The sequence below is a fragment of the Manis pentadactyla genome, chromosome 14 (genome assembly GCF_030020395.1).
Source record: "Manis pentadactyla isolate mManPen7 chromosome 14, mManPen7.hap1, whole genome shotgun sequence".
In the NCBI taxonomy this organism is placed as follows: domain Eukaryota; kingdom Metazoa; phylum Chordata; class Mammalia; order Pholidota; family Manidae; genus Manis; species Manis pentadactyla.
Genome location: NC_080032.1, coordinates 81,313,497 through 81,333,693, shown reverse-complemented (window position 1 = coordinate 81,333,693; position 20,197 = coordinate 81,313,497). Strand labels below are relative to the sequence as shown.

Genomic DNA, 20,197 nt, shown 5'->3' with positions numbered 1-20,197 from the left:
TAGTAAAGGCAGAGGTTGGCCAGAGTAGGGGTAAAAAGAAGGGAGATATATATATATATATATATTTTTTTTTTGAGAGGGCATCTCTCATATTTATTGATCAAATGGTTGTTAACAACAATAAAATTCTGTATAGGGGACTCAATGCACAATCATTAATCAACCCCAAGCCTAATTCTCAACAGTCTCCAATCTTCTGAAACATAACGAACAAGTTCTTACATGGTGAACAAGTTCTTACATAGTGAATAAGTTCTTACATGGTGAACAGTGCAAGGGCAGTCATATCACAGAAACTTTTGGTTTTGATCACGTATCATGAACTATAAACAGTCAAGTCAGATATGATTATTCATTTGACTTTTATACTTGATTTATATGTGAATCCCACATTTCTTCCTTATTTTTTTTTTAAATAAAATGCTGAAGTGGTAGGTAGATGCAAGATAAAGATAGAAAGCATAAGTTAGTGCTGTAAGAAGGCAAGTGTAGATGATCAGGTCTGTGCCTATAGAACAAGTATTAATCCAAGCTAGACAAGGGCAACAAAACATCCACGGATGCAGAAGATTTCTCTCAAAACAGGGGGGGTGAGGTTCTAAGCCTCACTTCTGTTGACCCCCAATTTCTCACCTGATGGCCTCCCTGTGACTGTGCCTGTCTTAGGTTGTTCCTCCCTTGAGGAATCTTACCCGTCTCTGGCTAACCAGCCATCAGGAAGATATTTTTAAAAGGGCGTTCTCCTATTCCATTGTAGTTGCCTGTATACTAATTTGGCTGGGCAATTAATAAAAGGATAGTTTTGTGCATTTCAAAAGTCATTCGTAGAGAAAGAAAAATATTCCCTTGGTTGTCTCAGTTTCCTCTCTTTTTGACCACAGGATTTCTTTCTCTCCATTGTCTATCAATCTATCTATCTATCTCTGTCTCTCTTTCTCTTTCTATGTATTTATAACTCTATGTGTAATAATTTATATATGCATATACATATAATTTATATAATATATATAATACATTTGTGTATACACACACACACACACAAACACACACACACATAAATATTCAGAGAAGGGAAGGTTCAGTTTCATCTGATCCCCTTTCAAGTTCTAACATTTTCATAGTCTTAAGTCTACAGTTACAAAAGGCCATCTCTCTCCCTCTTCATTGGTAAGGTAGTTGACTTTTGCCTAGAGAAAGTTATCTTGCAGTTTTCATGGTTGCCCATCCATGTGTTGTGATAAATTTTAGTATTTGCCAACACCTGCAGCAAAATAGTCTTTGGCCTTTGTAACATTCTAGAGGGCCCTTTACCTCTTAGATACCTTCCCTACACTTGCCTTAGGCTATGAACAAGAGAAGTAGGTGTTTGGTTTGAAATTTCGAAGCTTAAAACAAAACACACTCCTTTTTAAAAACACACCCGACATAAAGAGTTTTAAACAAACACTGTATTTTAGGCTGAGTTTCTTAGAGAAATTTGATAGTTATATATTAAAAACAAAGAGAGCTGCAGTTTTATTTTCAGCTAATGAATGTGTACCTCTCCTCTGACCCACTCTGGATTCTAACTGTGGTGTTCAGTGGCCCCTTGTCTGCCGTCCCCTCCCCTAGGGAGAGTTTTCTTACAACTTTCCATTTTATCATTGCTAAGGTCCCATTGTCTTCATCGAACTCTGCTGCATCCTGTTTATATCATAAAGAGAAAAAAAAGAAAAGCTCCCAATGCCTTCCCTCCCCACCTTTCTCCAGACAGAGGTAAAAGCCCTTGGCAACTATGTTCCCTGTATTCAGGATGAAGTAATTTTACAAGCTACCATGAAAGAGCCATTTGTTGGAGGCCCCCTTTGTGACAGGCATCTGCTGATGGTTTAATATGTCCTGCCTAATTTAAATCTTACAACATCTTTAAGAGGGAGGAGAAATGAAATAGAGTTTGCTTTTCACCATTGCCAAAGCAAGTTGCTGGCCACTGCACACTTGAATTTTGCATGTAACCACCCCAGTTGGAGTCCTAGAGATAGTTTCTGGGGATCAGAAATTGCCTCAGATACAAATATCTTAGTAAGTGCTTTTATAGGTACAAAGCAAAACATTTTAAGGCTGCTTAGATAGGCATTGTATGTGGAGGTTTAGACTGGTTCCCTGCCAGATTTACACGGATTCATGTGGGAAGGTTAGTTCTTTGATTTACAGTATTATGTGCCGTAGGTTACATGTTCAACACCATTTGAATGGTTGTCATATTTCTTCCCTCCACCAGTGTTTATAAACAGGCTGAAAATCCCACTGAGTCTTTCAGTTTAAAGTGAACACTTCTGGGAGGCTTCATTTCCTTCCACAGTTGTAAGGAAAGATGTTCTAATGCAAAGGCATCATTCCTGAAGTATTCCCAGACTGAATATGTCATGTTTTGTTGGTTTACTAACATTTCTGAATTTCTAAACTTCTGCAAAATTGTTGGCCTTAAGTCTTAAGGGTAAGCTTTTAAACAGATTAACTCAAATTACCTCCTTTAATTTGTGATTTTGGTGTTTGCTCTATGAGGCAAACTTTCCTTTTTTTATGATTCGTTGAGGCTTGAAATCTTGAAGAGATTGTTAACTAATTAAAACCAACACTGAGCCTCTTTCCAATTGCAAAACCCCCTAAAACCTTTTTCTTATACACCTCTACTTTTAGAGAATGAGCAGTCCAAAAAATACTAGAGAGCTGATTTTAGGAGCAGGGCGAGGAGGGCAGAAGAGAGGGGATAGGTCTGAAATGGCTGGATTCCTGCTCGGGGAACAAAGTGGGGGCCTGTCAAAGGCTCCACCATGCCGGTGTTCGGGATTGCACCTGCATATTTGAAAGGGTATTACAGAGTAACAGAGATTGCATCCTCTGTTCACTGCCATGCTGTTTCAGGGAATTGGAGAATGTTATGCAAAAACACATCGTAGCATCTTAAAAAAACTGAAGGCATGGACACCTAGTGTATTGGGTACTTTTAAGTTTGTGTTCAGGTTTAATCTGAGGGCTCCACTTTTTCTCACTGTCTGCTGACAGCTCATCTCTTAATCTTAGTGAAGCTATAGATGAACGAGTGATGTAATATCAGTAATAACACCTTACATTTACGATAGGGCTTAAAGTTCACAAAGCACTTTCACACAGGTTTTTTTTTGCCCATCTCAGCAGCCTGTGAATTAGGCATGACAGGTATTAGTAACACTTTCATTATGCAATAAACTTAGAATCAGACAAATGGTGAGACCAACCCAAGACCAGTAGATTTTTATCTTTTTCTAAAGGAGGCAGAGAGGACCACGCACACACACCACGAACGACAACAAAAGCATTTGACCAAAGTCTGTGTATGCCCTACGGTGCCTTCCATCTACCAAAATAGTCCTGCACTGCTAGTTCCCATGCAAAAAACAGAAACAGATCAGGGACTTAGTGGACTGGAGAGTGAGATGCCATCTGTGGGGGGCTGAGGAGGACCGTAAAACCAAGGCTCTGGAAACGGGAAGGGCTCCTGAGATCTAAGGCTTTGTATCTGAGGCGCGTGGGTGGCAGCTTGCTCACCAGCCTTCTTCTCTCACCTCTCGCTCGCCTTCCCCACCACACACCTGATGGGTTATTAAGCCTTTTGGTTCTGATGCTTTCTTTTACGTCTGTGGCTACCCTGCAGTCACCAGGCAGCTTGGCCTCAGATCCTCCCTGTCTCAGCAGACTGGCAGTGGGCCCTTGGGCTGCCCTTCTTGCCTCTTGGGTGCGTTGTCATGTTTCACGTGCTGTGAGAGCCCACGACCCTTTGCGAGTTTGCCCTTTCCCACAGGATGACAGCCAGACTCCTGAGGTAGCACCTCCACTCTGCAGACCTGACCTCAGCCAGCCACTCCATTTTTATTTCATGGCCGAGGCCCTAGCTTTCCTGCACGAAGTGGGTCCATTGGTGTTCTCCTTCTCTGCTTTGCATCCCAGACTTTTGCTCTTTTTGGACTGCCTGTCTGTTCTGAGCATTTGTGCTGAATTAGTGTTGGTTCTTTAAAACTAGGCTTCTGTCTTCTCCTTTGGGAAGGCTGTTCTGACCTCCTCTGGTGAAGTTGGCCTCAGCACCTTGACTAGAGCTCCACTGTGAAATGTCAACACATGGTGAATTGGTAGATGGCTGTGTCACTCACTAGGCTGTGAACTTTCTGGGGACGGGGTCTGATCCTTAGCACCACAACCTGACCAGGGATGACTGAATGTTTGGCTTCACTTCACAGTAATCTCAGCCACAGCAGTCAGGATCAGGACACCCACACACACAGATAACCACTAATTAGGAGTGCTACTGGGGTGGGCTAGAAATGAGAAACAATATTTTGTCTGTTAAAGGTCCATTTCCTAATGAATAATAGAGAGGAACAGTCAGTCTTTCTCTTTTCTTTTCATGCATGAATTAAGTCAGCAGTATAGGCTGCAGGTTATAGAGTTCAGGTCTACTTGAATATGGATTTGTGCTTTTTGCTACACTAAAACTGTAACATTTGGTCACTTGCTTAATATAGGACAGTCAAAATAGTTTGATGCATTAATTGGGAACATTCTTTTGGTGATACCTGTGAACATCCTCTGTATTTGTATTTGAAAAAATTTGTATATTCTCTTTGTAGTTGCTAATATGTAGAAAATAATTTCTAAGGCTTATGAACAATGTTCAGGTCTACTTATTTGGTTTTTACACACATGTGCCAAGTGGTGATAGCTGTGTCAGACTGAAATATAACAGTCTCTCAGCTTACTTTTAGCAGTTAGAAGGCTGTGTTCTGCTATTTATAAAATTTTTACTTATTCACATCAGTAACTTTTAAGCCAGAAATTAATAATCAGCCTTCTATAGCCTATGTGTGTATGAGGTGGGGGCAATGAGTAGAATTTGTGTTTATCATTACAAGTTATAGAAAAAAGTCATTATTTCTTCTGTATTTTAAAATTATTTTTAAAAATTGCAGTAATATTTCTTGATCATTTATGCCATTAGAACCACAAGAGAGTGAGATTTGAAGAGATCAAGTCCATCGTTTAAGCTTATAGTTAATTTTAAAGAGAATAATAGAATGTGCATATATATATAAAATAGTCAAGAATGTGGCTAAAATGGATGTTTGAGTTGACTGATTTTTATTTCTGTGATGCATATTTGAAAAATGGGAATGGCCTTAAATATTAACATATCAACCAAAGTAAATCTGCCATTTTGGACTCACACAATTTGTGAGAAAAATAATGTTTGGATTCCTTTATCATAGAACATCGGGAGTTGATCCTTCCTTCTAGATTGTAATTCATTCCACAAATAACAAAACATTAGCATATGGAAGAATTGTTTAGTTAAGTTTTCATTTTCCTCATAGAAAGAAAAAAAAATATTTAGCTTTCTGACTTAGAGGTACTACTAACTATATTATTCCACTATGATTTCCTGTCTTGATATTTAGTAGTAGAATTTGGGCTGTGATCTTGGTTTAGCTTTTTTTGATTTTTGGTTTGCTTCGTCTTTCGCACATAACACACTGTGTCTCTGAGTTCACACCACCTTGTCTCCAGGTATGTGGAAACTTGGGCAGAGCATGACTGAGACGTGGTTATTGTCACCGATTGTTTCTGCTGCTTATATCACTAAGCTGTCAAAGATATCTGCCATAGTTAAGTAATTAATTAATAGTTCAAAGTCAGATAAAGCAACATAAGTCACTAACCTCATTCTATTCACGTTCTAACACCAGGTACACACACCCATTATAATTAAGAATGGCCTTACCATGTTATGATTACATGGTTTGATTTCTTTATCTATTACACTAGCTATGGTATCCTTTAAAAAACCCCAGCTAATGAAGGAAGTACTCTAACAGTCTAATTGTTTGAAAAGGATGTTTTGGATGAAGTTAGGAGTTGACTGATCTATGGGGTAGATGATTGTTACATGTTCTTTATATTTAGGGATTCCAAGATTCCAATCCTAGGCTATAAGAAACATCTCAGAAACACTGGTCGCTTTAGTTACAGTGTTTGTTTGTTGGTCTGTCATAGACTGCCTCTTTAAGGTATGCCCCATGAACCGATATTCTGCCCAGAAACAGTATTGGAAGGCTAAGCAAGCCAAACAAGGGAACCACACAGAGGCAGCCCTGCTCAAGAAATTACAGGTAAGATCCAGGTTTCCATTTGTCCGCTTAGGCTAGACCAAGAACAGCAATAACAAAGTGTCTGCTTTGTAGCCCTCTGATTTCATTTGATACAAAGAGATTTAGAATACCTCTAGCAACACACTGAAAATAAAGAGAACTTTTTAAGTTGTAGGGTGTGACTACTGATTTCCTGGCATGTAGGTACTACATTCCTGGTGCTGTTTTTTAGGGTGTGTCAGGTTAATTCAAAGATTCACATCTAAGTGGAAACCGATTCAGAATCCTTGTATTAATACCAAATCCAGTTATATTTTGCTTGGCATAGTACTTAATTTTTTTCCTGAAACACTGTTGAAACAAAGGAAAGTCTATTGTTTCTGGTTTGTGCTGAGTATAAATATGATTGAGCTTAAATTTTGATATTAAAAATTCCTGTTAATTTCAGAAATAAAACTGTATTTTGAGACTTTTGAAATTCACCTGCTCTCCTGATTGGGTTCTCTAGTGATATTCCTTCTGAAATAATAATATAAGCCCAAAGTGTCTAGAACTTCTCTGAAATTTTTAATAAACATATCCCAAGCCACTTTTGGCCACATTTCAGCATTAAATTGAGAGAATTATCATACTATATTATACTCATTTATTTACTTAGTGCCTCCCTCCATGCTCCTATCCCCAATAAATCAGCACCAAGAATAAAGCAGCCAGCCTGCTTTTTTCATGGTTGTATTCTTTGTTCCTAAAAGGACTTACTTCTTTCTCAATTATTGTTGAAGTTAGGAGTTATTTCTTTCCCAATTATTGTATCAAGTTAGGAGTTGACTGATAGATTACTGTACTCTGTTTCTATGTTTCCACATTAAATATTTGGCAATCATTTTATAGCATGCTGCAGAACTGGAACAAAAACAAAATGAATCAGAGAATAAGAAACTGTTGGGAGAAATTGTGAAATACAGTAATGTTATACAAGTAAGTCTCTTTCCTTTCTCTTAAAAGAGGTGCATATTTGATGGGTAATTTGCATTTGGTAGGAATGCCAAACTGCATTGAGATTTTGAGATACAATAACTTGTTTTTTGGTGGGAATTATAGATATTGTGATATTTTCAGTTGGTATTCAGCACCCTATTCTAAATGTTTGGGAGTAAGTCTGGTTGTATAGGCATGAAGAAGTGAGCTAGCCTAGATGTACGCACAAGCACAGGTTGTTACATCAAAAGAAGAAAATGGGAAACATAGAATTTCTAAGCGTCTGTGATAAAATAGTCCTTTTAGAGTTAATGGGACTAACGTGTAACATAGGAAGTTTTATCTTTTCATTTTTTAGAGAGAGGAGAGTTCTCAAATTGTACTTTTAGATGGAAATCATCCTTGAGTTGTTATGAGAAGGTCTTGTATTTCAATTAGGACGCATGCTGATTTATCTCAGTTGCATTCCTTTCCTGCGCTTCGCTTAGATCTTTTAGCGTTTTACTTGGTTATTTGTTTTAATATTTTCCCCAAAAAGAATGTAAGGCATTTGCAAAAATACATACCACATAACAAGGTAAAACAGAAATAAATAAGGCGAGTGGTTTAAAGGGAAAATAATGGTTGAACGAGTAAGGTGAAGTCAGGGGTAAGGCGTGTTTATAAAACCATGTTGTTAAGTCTGGTAAATTTTGGCTTGAGGCCTCTTTGTTTGCTCACTTAGCTGTCAGGGAAGCATAATCTAGTCCATCAGATGCATAGGAGGTCCACAGCATAGAACTAAGTCAGAGGCCTAGAAGTACCAACATCTCCAGGAAGAAGACCAAAGGAGTATTTCTTCAGCAAGCTCTCATGAAGAGGACACTGTTTAATACAGTGAACAACAGCTTTGACAACTTCCTTAAAGTAAATACTACCATGAGGTGCTTCATAGAGCTGTTTTAAAAAATAATATCCATGCTATTTTGTTATTGGACAGTGGCAACATGGCAGAGCTCAGGACAGTCAAAGCCTTACTCTACTGGGACAAGATGAGAAGTCCTGGGTCAGCAACTCCCCAAATGGATGACTTAATCTAATGATAGACTGTGTGATTGACACATGTGTCAAGGGCGGGCTGCATGTCCTTTGGGCAGTCCTCCATAAATCATTTCTCTTCACCAAATTTTTGATTACTCTGAAGTGGCAGGAAGTGGAGCTTATGGTTCTCATCAAGAACCGGAAGTGCAGATGTTTGCATGGTCAGTTAGGAACTGAGCCACGCGCTCTTACTTGGTGGATTGCAAGGAGTGGGGTTGGCCTGTAAGGGTTTTCATTGGCTTAGGAGATAATTTCCTTCTTATATTGAGGATATTAAAATGACCATCTTTTTTGAAATGATTATAATAATAAACAAGAAAGTTATTGGTTTGTTTTCCTACTCAGTATGTTAATGTCTTGGAAAGATGATTTTTGTTCACAGAATCTAAAAACCTGAGAATTGGTGCTTCTACATTCATTGGCTATTCACTGGATATTCATATTAATATAAGCCCCATGTGGGGTCTCCTTGCAGAAGTTGCAAAGCTTATTTAGAGCACACAGCCTGCCTGCTCACAGAGGCAGAATTAGGGCTGTCTGTGGGCAGGGATGGTTAATAGTACTAAGTGGGTGAGTGCATTATTTCAGTTTCCTGGTTATTCTTTAGATATTTTGTTTGATGGCCATGCAGGAATGGAGAAAGAATGTGGCTTGGAGGAAACTCCCAGTCTCCTTTGGGAAACCTACTTTTATTCTATTATTTATCAGTAGATAAAAATCATTCAGAGGTGTCCCCCGGTTTGTTTTCCTCATGTGCCCACTTCATTATGAAGCATATTTGGGGATGGAGGTCAGTAGGAACCCAGAGAAGGCCAACTTGGAAAGGTGGTGAATGTGTTGTCTGAAAATATCTCCTTTGTTTAATCTCTACCCAGTCCATGTTATGTTGGCACATGGTACATGTATAAGCATATATATGTTATTAACAGAGGGGATCCAGGAGTAGAGACAGTAATCCATGTCTTTTCCCTGCAGCTCCTGCATATAAAAAGCAACAAGTATCTGACTGTCAACAAGAGATTACCCGCTTTACTGGAGAAGAATGCCATGCGTGTGTCCCTGGACGCTGCAGGAAATGAGGGGTCTTGGTTTTATATTCATCCCTTCTGGAAGCTGAGAAGTGAGGGTGACAATGTATGTAAATATGGAATTAAGAGAGAAACAGTGTCTTCACAAAGACAATGATTCTTAATAAATGAGAGAATCCAGAAAGTACAAGGAAAGGAAATACAGTTTGTAATCTTCAATGCATTGTGTTAATATCTTTAATAGATTAAAAGTATTTGTAGTACACTTGTGTTCAGGATTCATAAAAAGGCATACTTCAGATTAAAGTCATTTGGGTGGCATTCGTGTGAAAGAACTGATGTAACCTTAACACTGGGTGAGCCTTTTAAGAGAGAGACAGCGTTTGCCTCCCTGCCTAATCAGGAGGGGGCATGGCTCTCAGGGAAAAGAACTGTGCTTAGAAAATGTTGTCTGCCCCTTTGAATTTAATAGAGTAACACAATGAATCAGGACAGTATTTCATTTACTGGCTCTATGGTAAGCTGTTTACAGTCTATACATTAGACATCTCAATAGATGTATAATATGTGATGAGCCAAAGATTGGCACCTGCTCATTGATGACAGATATGTAAAATAAGTTATGGAATACATGCATATTGTACCATGTGAATCTTAGTAGTTGCTAAATTATTTTCTGCTACTTTGTAAGTAGGGAAAATAAAAATTATATAAAATGTTTGAATAGCATCAGTAGTTAGACATTTTTGTGTGTAGTAAATAAAGTAGCTGGTGACAATCTGTGCACATGGGAGCTGCTCAAGAAATGCTGGTTGACACTGAATATTGAGTAACTTTCGTATATAGACTAGTTGACTGATGTTGGGTCAGTTGATTAAGAAAAATAGTTGAGAGTTTAAAAAACTAACATTATAAATTCAAAGCAATATGGAAGTATAATCATTCTGACAGTTTTCTCAATCAGTACTCAGACTGCATTTTAAATATGTTTTGGATATTTCTTGTCTTAGAACTGTCTTTTTTTGTAGTGAATCTATTTTTCCAGTGAATTTTGAAGTACAAATTCAATTCCACAGGATGCAAGCCTCATGGTTTAATTTGGTTACTAGATTAACGGGTGCTGTCCTCGTTAGGTAAGGTGTGGGAGACGCATGGCATGCAGGAATGGAATGCTCTTTCAGTCTTGTGTTAGAATCCTTAGAAAAATAAGTTCCTGCTTTTTTTTCTGTTGGCATCAAGTGATGTATGCTGTGAGCATGATATGTATTTTAATTTCAGTGAGTAAATTACAATCAACTCTCAAATATTCAGGAACTGCTTATGCAGTTTATGAACAATTTATGTCTTGATGCCCTTTCTTGTATGTTTGGTCCCCTCTCTGGCCGCCCACTGAGTAGCGTCCTGTCTGTACAATGGTCAGTGAAAATTAAACATCGAAACAAATGAAACCTGAACTTAAGCTCTGAAGGAATTTGATGAAATGATTGGATAAATTGTGGCATTTAGAATGGCTGTGGATTTTATTAATTCATTCTATCTGTTAATTTATTTATTCTATCTATGTCTCTCTCTGTCCCAAAAGCTTTTATGGGATCAACTGAGAGGTGATTGTAATGAACTATTTAAAGTAATTAGTTGTAGCGGAGGAGGGAAGGGAGAAAGAAACCCCGGCCACCCGAATACTCCATCTTGGTTGAAATGGACAATGTAATTGTTAAGTGTGATACAGAAATCCTCCATTCGTAGATGTGCTCCATAAAGCATGGCTAAAACAACCTTCCACATTGCTTTTAGCTGAAACAGCTCACTGTTTTTGCTCGCCACTGTGTAGCTTTTGTATGTGATTAAGGTTGCTGTGAAAGCATAAACACACCCATAGCCCTGTATTTGCCGCATAAATAATAGTGTCAAACTGCTCATTTTCTTTCCTAAGAATAGGCAGCATTTTCCTAAGTACAAGCCTACTGTATTTTATTGAAGATGATATCACTTCATTCAAACTATCGCAATTGGAGATCCTATCACTTCATAACAAGTGGTTTGTTTGCTACTGATTTTCTTTAAAAGCATATTAAGCTAAGAAAAGGAGATTGACAGGTTCAAAGGACTTTTAAAATGATATTTTACTGTTTAGCAAATAAATAAGTTGTGATTTAGGTTTTAAGTATCCAACAAGATATTCAGTGAGTGACCAAAATGAAGTGTAAGAAAGAGGCTGATAAAATCTGGGGAGAAAAATGCTCTTATCTTCAAAAATCAAAATTTTTCCCCCATTTAAGAGCATTTCTTTGTCCTGTGTGTTATAGATTTGTGGGGTGGTCAGTCCTTTTGGAGGAAAAACAGATCCATGGATTCCTCATCTTTCAGCTGGAGGGAAGCCCTTGCTTGTTAGCGAGCAGTCAGAAAGTCACTGGGGGCAGCTTTGAGTGGAGTGCAAAAATATTTCATTTTCATTTGTTTTCCCAGGATTTAAGAGTTAATCCTTCATTTTCAACTTGGATGTAAGAAGACATCAGTTCTTTAATGGTAGATTTTAAGAGGGATAAAAGGCCAGATATTCTTTCAGTCAAGAGAAAAACTCAAATCTTAGCAAAAGAATCCCCTCAAGAAGCAAGTAGAATTTGCTGTTTTGCAAAACCTATACCCCTTGGAGTTCTTGTGAAGGTGGGACTAGGTCCCTGGTGTTTCGGCTTCTCCTGCAGTGTTGTTTCTACCGTACCAGGTGCCACTTCCGAAGAGTAGCTGCCAGTGGCATTATATTGCTCTTCATTTTCAGTAAAATCCCAGCTTGAATCTTACATGGCTGTTACATAGTCTCAATAGAGGTGCTTTTGGGATTGGAGTGTTTTAAAATGTGCTATGGCAGAAAATGATTTCAGCCTCAAGTTCTGTATTAAAAATACAGCTTCTGAGAAGGCATCTGACTCCTTCCGTGCACTGGGCCCCGTGCTGCGCTCCTTTGAAAATATTACCAAGTTCTCTCCTTCCCAAGTAATCTCATTACATGTGAATTCCCTGAGAATAGGGACCGTTTTTACACACTTTTGTATTCTTCCCGCTACCTCTTACTATCCTTTTTCTTTCTTTTTCTTGCTCTCCTCTTTCTTTTGATTGGCATCTTGTCCATTCCATTTGCAAGTTTTATACGGCTTGATTAGTCAAACTAGCCATTGTAAAGAACAAGACTAAGGACCTGGAAATTAGTAAATCAATGTTAGATTCTCCTCATGAATACTGTTCTTACGGCCCCTTGGAGTTTGGAACATTTGGCTCTGGCTGGTCTCTTAAAAATATAGAAGACTTTCTGAGTGTTGTTCTGAAGTAAATGTAACATATGGACTGATCCAAAGCCTATAGACAACCACAGTGAAAGAGTAAGACTCAACAGTGGGTATAGGTGCAACTGAAAGCGTTCTTTCAGTTGGAAGGATGTAGCTAAAATATGTCCTTATATTTAGCAGTTTACTGGCTAATACTTATGTGGTGAAGATAAAATGACATAGTAAAACAAGTCCAATTTCCTTAGGAAATTTGAAGCCCAGATGTAGCACTGGCAGGATGTGGTATCAAGTCCCAGGATTGGTAGTACAGAGGATTACTTAGACTTTTTTTTTAATTGAAGTAAAGTTGGTATCCAAGCTTGTATTGGTTTCAAGTATACAACACAGTGGTTCAACAGTTCCCCTTATTACTAAATCCTCACCCCCACCAGCACAGTTACTATCTGCATAGGAAGATGTGACAGAACCATTGGCTATGTTCTCTGTGCTCTACTACCATCCCTGTGACCAATTTATGATTGAGGTTTTTTGTGCCCTTTTATATCCTTCCCCTCTCGCCCTCCCCAAACCCCCGCCCCATAGTCACCATCAGTCACTTCTCAGTATCTATGAGTCTACTGCTATTTTGTTCATTATTTGTTTGTTTTTATATTCCACAAATAAGTGAAATCTTATGGTATTTGTGTTTCTCCACTGTCTTAGTTCACTGAGCATAATACCCTCTAGGTCCATCCATGTTGTCACAAATGGCAGGATTTCTTTCCTTTTTATGGCTGAATAATATTCCACTGTGTGTGTATCACATCTTTATCCATTCATCTATTGATGGATACTTGGTACTTTGGTTGCTTTCATATCTTGGCTATTGTAAATAATGCAGCAATAAACATAGGGGTGCATATATCTTATCAAATCAGGGATTTTGTTTTCAGGTAAATTTCTAGAGGTGAAATTACTGGGTCATATGGTATTTCTATTTTTATATTTTTGAGGGACCTCCATACTGCTTTCCATACCAGCTGTACCAATTTACATTCCCACCAACAGTGTAGGAGGGTTTCCATTCTCCACATCCTCACCAACTCTTGTTATTTCTTGTCTTTTGGATAGTGGCCATTCTAAATGGTGTGAGGTGATAACTCATTATGGTTTTGACTTGCATTTCCCTAATGGTTAATGATGTGGAGCATCTTTTCATGTGCCTGTTGGCCATTTGTATTTCTTCTTTGGAAAAATATCTGTTCAGGTCCTCTGCCCATTTTTAAACCAGGTTATTTGTTTTTTTTTGGTGTTGAGACATATGATTTCTTTATATATTTTAGATGTTTAATCCTTATTGGATGAATCGTTTATGAATATATTCTCCCATACTATAGGTTGCCTTTTTGTTCTGCTGATGGTGTCCTTTACTGTACAGAAACTTTTTAGTTTGATGTAGTCCCACTTGTTCATTTTTTGTTTCCCTTGCCTGAGGAGATGTGTCCAGGAAAAAAATTGCTCATACTTATGTTCAAGAGACTTTTGCCTGTGTTTTCTTCTAAGAGTTTTATGTTTTCATGTGTTACATTTAGGTCTTTGATCCATTTTGAATTTACTTTTGTGTATGGAGTTAGTAATCCCGTTTCATTCTCTTGCATTTAGCTGTCCATTTCCAAACACCAGTTATTGAAGAGGCTGTCTTTTCCCTGTTAATATATTTGTGGCTCCTTTATCATATATCAATTGACCATATATGCATGGGTTTATATCTGGGCTCTATTCTGTTCCATTGATCTATGGGTCTGTTCTTGTGCCAGTACCATACTCTTTTGATCATTGTAGTTTATAGCATATCTTGAAATCAGGGAGTGTAATCCCCCCATTTTTGTTCTTCTTTGTCAGGATTGTTTTGGCTATTTGTAGTCTTTTGTGGTTCCATATGAATTTTAGGATTATTTGCTCTAGTTCATTGAAAAATGCCATTGGCATTTTGATAAGGATTACATTGAATCTGTAAATTGCTTTGGGTAGAATGGTCATTTTCCCTATATTAATTTTTCCTACCCATGAACATGGGATAGATTTCCATTTTTTGGTGTCTTCAGTTTTTCTCATGAGTGTCTTACAGTTTTTTTTAATACAGGTCTGTCACCCCCTTGGTTAGGTTTATTACTAGGTATTTTATTCTTTTTGATGCAATTATAAATGGAATTGTTTTCCTGATTTCTCTTTCTGCTAGTTAGTTGTTAGTATATAGGAATGCAACAGACTTCTGTGTATTGATTTTGTACCCTGCAACTTTGCTGAATCCAGTCATTAGTTCTAATGGTATTTTGGTGGAGTCTTTAGGGTTTTCTATGTATAATATGTCATCTGTAAATAATGACAGTTTTACTTCTTCCTTACCAGTTGGATGCCTTTTATCTCTTTGTGTTGCCTGATTGCTGTGGCTAGGACCTCCAGTACTATGTTGAATAAAAGTAGTAAGAGTAGACATCCTGGTCTTATTCCTGATCTCAGAGGAAAAGCTTTCAGCTTTTTGCCATTGAGTATGATATTAGCTGTGGGTTTGTCATATATGACCTTTATTATGTTGAAGTATGTACCCTGTATACTCATTTTGTTGAGAGTTTTTGTCAGGAATAGATGTTGAATTTTGTCAAATGCTTTTTCAGCATCTATGGAGATGATCATGTGGTTTTTGTCCTATTTGTTAATGTGGTGTATGACATTGATTGATTCATGAATATTGCACTATCCTTGCATCTCTGGAATAAATCCCACTTGGTCATGATGGGTCATCTTTTCATTGTATTTTTGAATTTGGTTTGTCATTATTTTGTTGAGCATTTTTGCAACTATATTCATTAGGGGTATCTGTCTAAACTTTTCTTTTTTTATAGTGTCTTGGTCTGGTTTTGGTATTAGACTGATGCTGACTTCATAGGATGAGTTTGGAAGTATTCCTTCCTCCTCTGCTTTTTGGAATACTTTCAGGAGGATGGGTATTAGCTCTTCTTTAGATGTTTGGTAGAATTCAACTGTGAAGCCATATGGTTTTGGACTCTTGTTTGTTGGGAATTTTTTGATTACTAGTTCAATTTTGTTGCTGGTAATGGTTCTGTTCAGATTTTCTGTTTCTTCCTAGTTCAGTCTTAGAAGGTTGTATTTTTCTAGGAATTTGGGAGGACTGCTCAGATTTTAACGTGGTTTTGACACTTGGAGCTGCCTTGAATCATGTGCATTAACAAGTGTTATTGTTTTAGGAGGGATGCTGAAATATGTTTATGTCATGTTGACTTTTATATATTTTTGTTCATATTTACTTAAAAAATACTGATTCATGGTTCAAAGAGAGAAAACAATGTAAGATGTATCTTGAAAAGTCTATCTCCTATCCTCTCTTTTTATCTCTCCAGTTCCCATCCCCTCTTTGACACTTAACCACTGGAGAGGTTTCTTATGCATACATATATTCTTACTCCCTCCCTCCCTTTTTTTTACAGAAACATAGCCCAGCTCTGCTGTATCATCCTCTCACCTAACACTGCTTCTTAACGATCTTTCCTTATCTGCACCTAATTAGAGAGCTTCTATAATGGGTCTTTGTGAGTCACAGCATCCAACTGATTATGGACTTGAAAGGCAAGGTAAAGAATACAGACCAGTCCTGCAAACAATAGAAGCTATTTCTGCAAACCAAAGAACAATCTTCCTTTGCTAGAATAGTGAACTTGAGGTTTCTCTGTCATATTTGAATCTCCAGATATGGTTGGTAGACTCCTGTATGTAAACCACAAAAGGTTAATTTGTATTGAAAATATGAAATTATGCTTCTTAAAGTCTTTGTTTAGGTTAAGATACAGGGAGAAGTTTCATTTATTCTTATTGTCTAAGTCCTAATTTGTTTTTCGGTTATCTGTCAAACTAATCTACTTTAATATTTAGTTGATAAGAAATATGCAGAGAAGATAGTTGTTTCCATTTCTGAGATGGTGAGCAATTCTAAAAATGAGTATAGATACTATCGTAGTAAGCCCTCTAATGGAATTTATCAAAAGAAGGAAGTTTAATAACAGTAAAATTAAACTGTTCACTGATATCATCAAGAAAGCATAACTTCATTTCCCTACAATTTGAGTTATGAATATAAATTCTTGAAGATAAATTTGACATTGTTAGTGATAACATAAATAAAAAATCAACTTAGACTCAATTGTCTAGAGCACTGTTCTCATAATGAATTAATTTTTTTCTTATTTAGAAATGAGCACCAGGTTTAAGGAACAATATTAATTTTGGATATTTAGTATAAAAGCGAGCCAGGCCCCCATGCTCATACAGTAAGCCTATTTCTATAAATTCTTATCCAATTCTGCATTTCCTGAATCCAGATGGGATTAATATTTAATAAATTTCTGAGATTATGGGGAAGATCAAATTTGGAGACTTGTTTTTATTCCAGAGGTAATACAAATGTATAAGGTTTTCTACTTGTACTTCAAGTGGTTGTAATATTTAGGCAGATTGGTTTATTGTGGTAGATGCATTCACTCTCTATTATCTGCTGTGTTCATTGCCTGAGACCTTGTGTGGAGGTAAAATGACCTATTTATTTGTATTAAGAAAACTCTAACTGAAATGGTAAACTAACAAGAAAAGGATCTACACTAGCTTTATAAATCCAGATGAATAAGTACTATGGTATATGATTATATGATCATTTATCAGAATATATTTTACCTCAATGAGTAAAAGAATTGAACTAAAATTTCTATGGAAAATAAACAGGTCAGGTTTAGGTCAATAATGAGGACTTCTTTGCAATTATTTTTAGCTTCAAACATAATATCAAAGATCCATGCAGTCTCTCAATTTCAACTCATTTCTGATTCCTAGATTGTTGTAGGTGATAAAGTTGTTTTGATGCCCGTGAATGCAGGACAGCCTCTACATGCCAGCAACATAGAACTTCTTGATAATCCAGGGTGTAAAGAGGTAAGTTCAGGAGGAAAGGAAAGGAATGTATTGATTGTTTTCAGAGGAAAAAAAAAGCCATATAGTTTTTTTCATTGTTTTCATGAGCAGAATCCCAGTTATGCTAATTAATATTCTATGGATCATATAAAGTAGCTATTTCTATTTTTGAACAGTCCTTTAAAGATGTTTGCATTGAGGTACATACCTCATTGTCCAAAGCTGTCTTTTTCTCTTCTTACTAGTTGCAGTAATAATTTCTGGTATAAAATGGAATCTGTGGCCTTTATAACTTCATGTTTCTTCATTAATAGGTGAATGCTGTTAATTGCAACACTAGCTGGAAAATCACTTTATTCATGAAATATAGTTCCTATCGAGAGGATGTACTAAAAGGAGTAAGTGTATGCTACATGGAACATTTGCTGGAAGAAAGTAGTCTTACTGAACTTCTAGATGCAAAGCTTGCCTATTCATTGGCATTCATAGTTTAGAATGTGACTGTAAACTCACTGTGAGTGTTTTATTGAGTTTCCTTCCTATATTTTGAGATGTATAAATAATAATTAAAAGCCAAGCAGCTAACAGAAGGGCCTAGTATATCAAAACTAGAAAGAACACCTGCTTCTTTACCTGCTTATTCAGATTTCTCTTGGAAATAGTTTTCTTGACCTGTTTTTCTAGGGTGATGTTGTTAGACTGTTTCATGCGGAACAAGAGAAGTTTCTGACATGTGACGAGTATGAGAAAAAACAGCATATTTTCCTTCGTACAACCTTGCGTCAGTCAGCCACTTCTGCTACTAGTTCTAAAGCACTCTGGGAAATAGAGGTGTGTAAATACTTTTTGGCTATTTATAAATATTTATATCAAAAATGCAAGATTCACTAGGCTGATTGTTTTATGGTAGAGGCATTGTTTATGATAGACCCACAGAACAATAATTTTTGTAAATCAGCTTCTGTCCCTTCATTTCTATGACAGATCGGAAATGTTGTGACCTCCTTTAGCTGTCTTCTCTTTCTCTTTCTGCCATTTAATAAGGGCATGTATATGATTTTGCTTTTTAAAAATCCAGTGTGAAATGTTGTCAAGACAGATCCAACTAAAGGCACGTGCCTCAAATAGCACTGGGGTGACAGTGGAGTAGGATGACTGCTTCAGTAAAGACAGGCAACAGAACTTCTCAGTTCCAACAGAGAACATTTATTTTTCTCTGGGGGTATCATTTCTGTTGGAATGAGGAGACTTACTATTAAGAATTCATTAATTCTTTAAAAAGTATTTCTTACAGGTGCCAATATAGTAGAGTAGTTAGGAAAATGTAAGGCATGGACTTTTCTTTATAGAACCTTTCTGGACAGTAGAGAAGATAAGATATACATAATCACCCACGAACAAGCCAAAATCTGGTTAAGTTCCATCTTGATTTAATAGATATCCAGGCCTGTGGCAGTGGTTCTCAGCCATTTAAAACCCATCTCTACCATTTTATAGCATATAGTTTGTGACACTTCCATTCATATCCTAAAATGAAATTCAGGTCATATTATTTACATATTCTCATGATTAAAAATTAATAAAACCCAAATTCTAAAATAAGGAAGAAATAAAAGCAAAATGACTTACAATAAAATAATATTTATTTCGCCATGCAAATGACTAACTCCAGAAGATATAATATTTATACTTCTCTTTGATGGATACATTAAGATTTGAAAGAAGTGGCGGAAGACATGTTTCAGAAGGCTTTCTTTCCTAGTACAGGAAAATGGAAAAGCAGAGGCCCTCAAGTAATATCTAATGTTAGGAGAGGTAATCACAGAACAGGCTTATTTGTACATAATTAAAACAAGAGGCAAATAACCATAAGTGAAACAGCAATAATGAGGCAAATTACAGAATATTGATACAGAGACAATGAGGAAGTATAATGTTTATGCCAGTGAGTTGAGCCTTAAATTATAAATGCAACATCACAATAATTCTCTAAGTTATGATGTGGTTTAGAATGGAGAGGTACAATACTACAGAAAAACACACTTTTATCTTGAAAGCCTACTACATGTTAAGGGATGCTTTTAGTGTCTGGTGTTCAGAGGAGACCGTATTGTTCCATATATTTGGAGAACATATTTTTTTCCATAGGTGACAAGGAATTGAGAAAGTCTTGGGGAATAAAAAACACAACCAAAGCCACCTGATATTCTTGCCTGAAGCCTACTTCATAGCTTCTCATATCAGGGTTAGATTGAATGATATCAGGCAACCTGAAATCAATACAGAATTAAAATGTGCATTTTCACAGCATAGATTTCTTATCACGGTGCTCCAAAAAACTTAAAAAATATAGAGATAGTAATATGAAATGTTACTTTAAAACTGTATTAATGGAATCTAGTGATGAAAAAGTCATAGAGTGACTTCCCTGTCCAGTGAGTTCCCTGCATCTCATGTGTGTCTGTTCGATGGCTCGCTCCAAGTATGTTAAGAGGAATTTTGAATCTTTCCTCTTCCATATTTACTACTAGTTTTATGGCTTTTGCTGTAACTGTATCACTGCGCTGCGATCCTTTGCAACAAAATGTAAGTTGGAAATGGAATAATCCATTGAGAAGTCAGAGTGGAGAGAGTGAATAAATTATGCAATAATGCTGAGAGAATGTCTTGAATTCATTTCAGCTTCCCTCTCCCTAGTGAATTTTTAAGTTTTTGG

The 20,197-nt window shown here is 36.9% G+C and overlaps 1 protein-coding gene across 1 annotated transcript in view; it reads left to right on the top strand.

Annotated features, from left to right (window-relative positions):
- ITPR2 (inositol 1,4,5-trisphosphate receptor type 2) overlaps nt 1-20,197 on the top strand; it is a 445,246-nt gene that overhangs the window by 76,824 nt on the left and 348,225 nt on the right. Inside the window, exons 3-8 of the mRNA XM_036889596.2 lie at nt 6,064-6,179; nt 7,050-7,136; nt 9,192-9,350; nt 17,404-17,502; nt 17,796-17,879; nt 18,166-18,312. Of these exons, the coding sequence (XP_036745491.2) occupies nt 6,064-6,179; nt 7,050-7,136; nt 9,192-9,350; nt 17,404-17,502; nt 17,796-17,879; nt 18,166-18,312 (692 nt within the window). The remainder of the gene's footprint in view (nt 1-6,063; nt 6,180-7,049; nt 7,137-9,191; nt 9,351-17,403; nt 17,503-17,795; nt 17,880-18,165; nt 18,313-20,197) is intronic.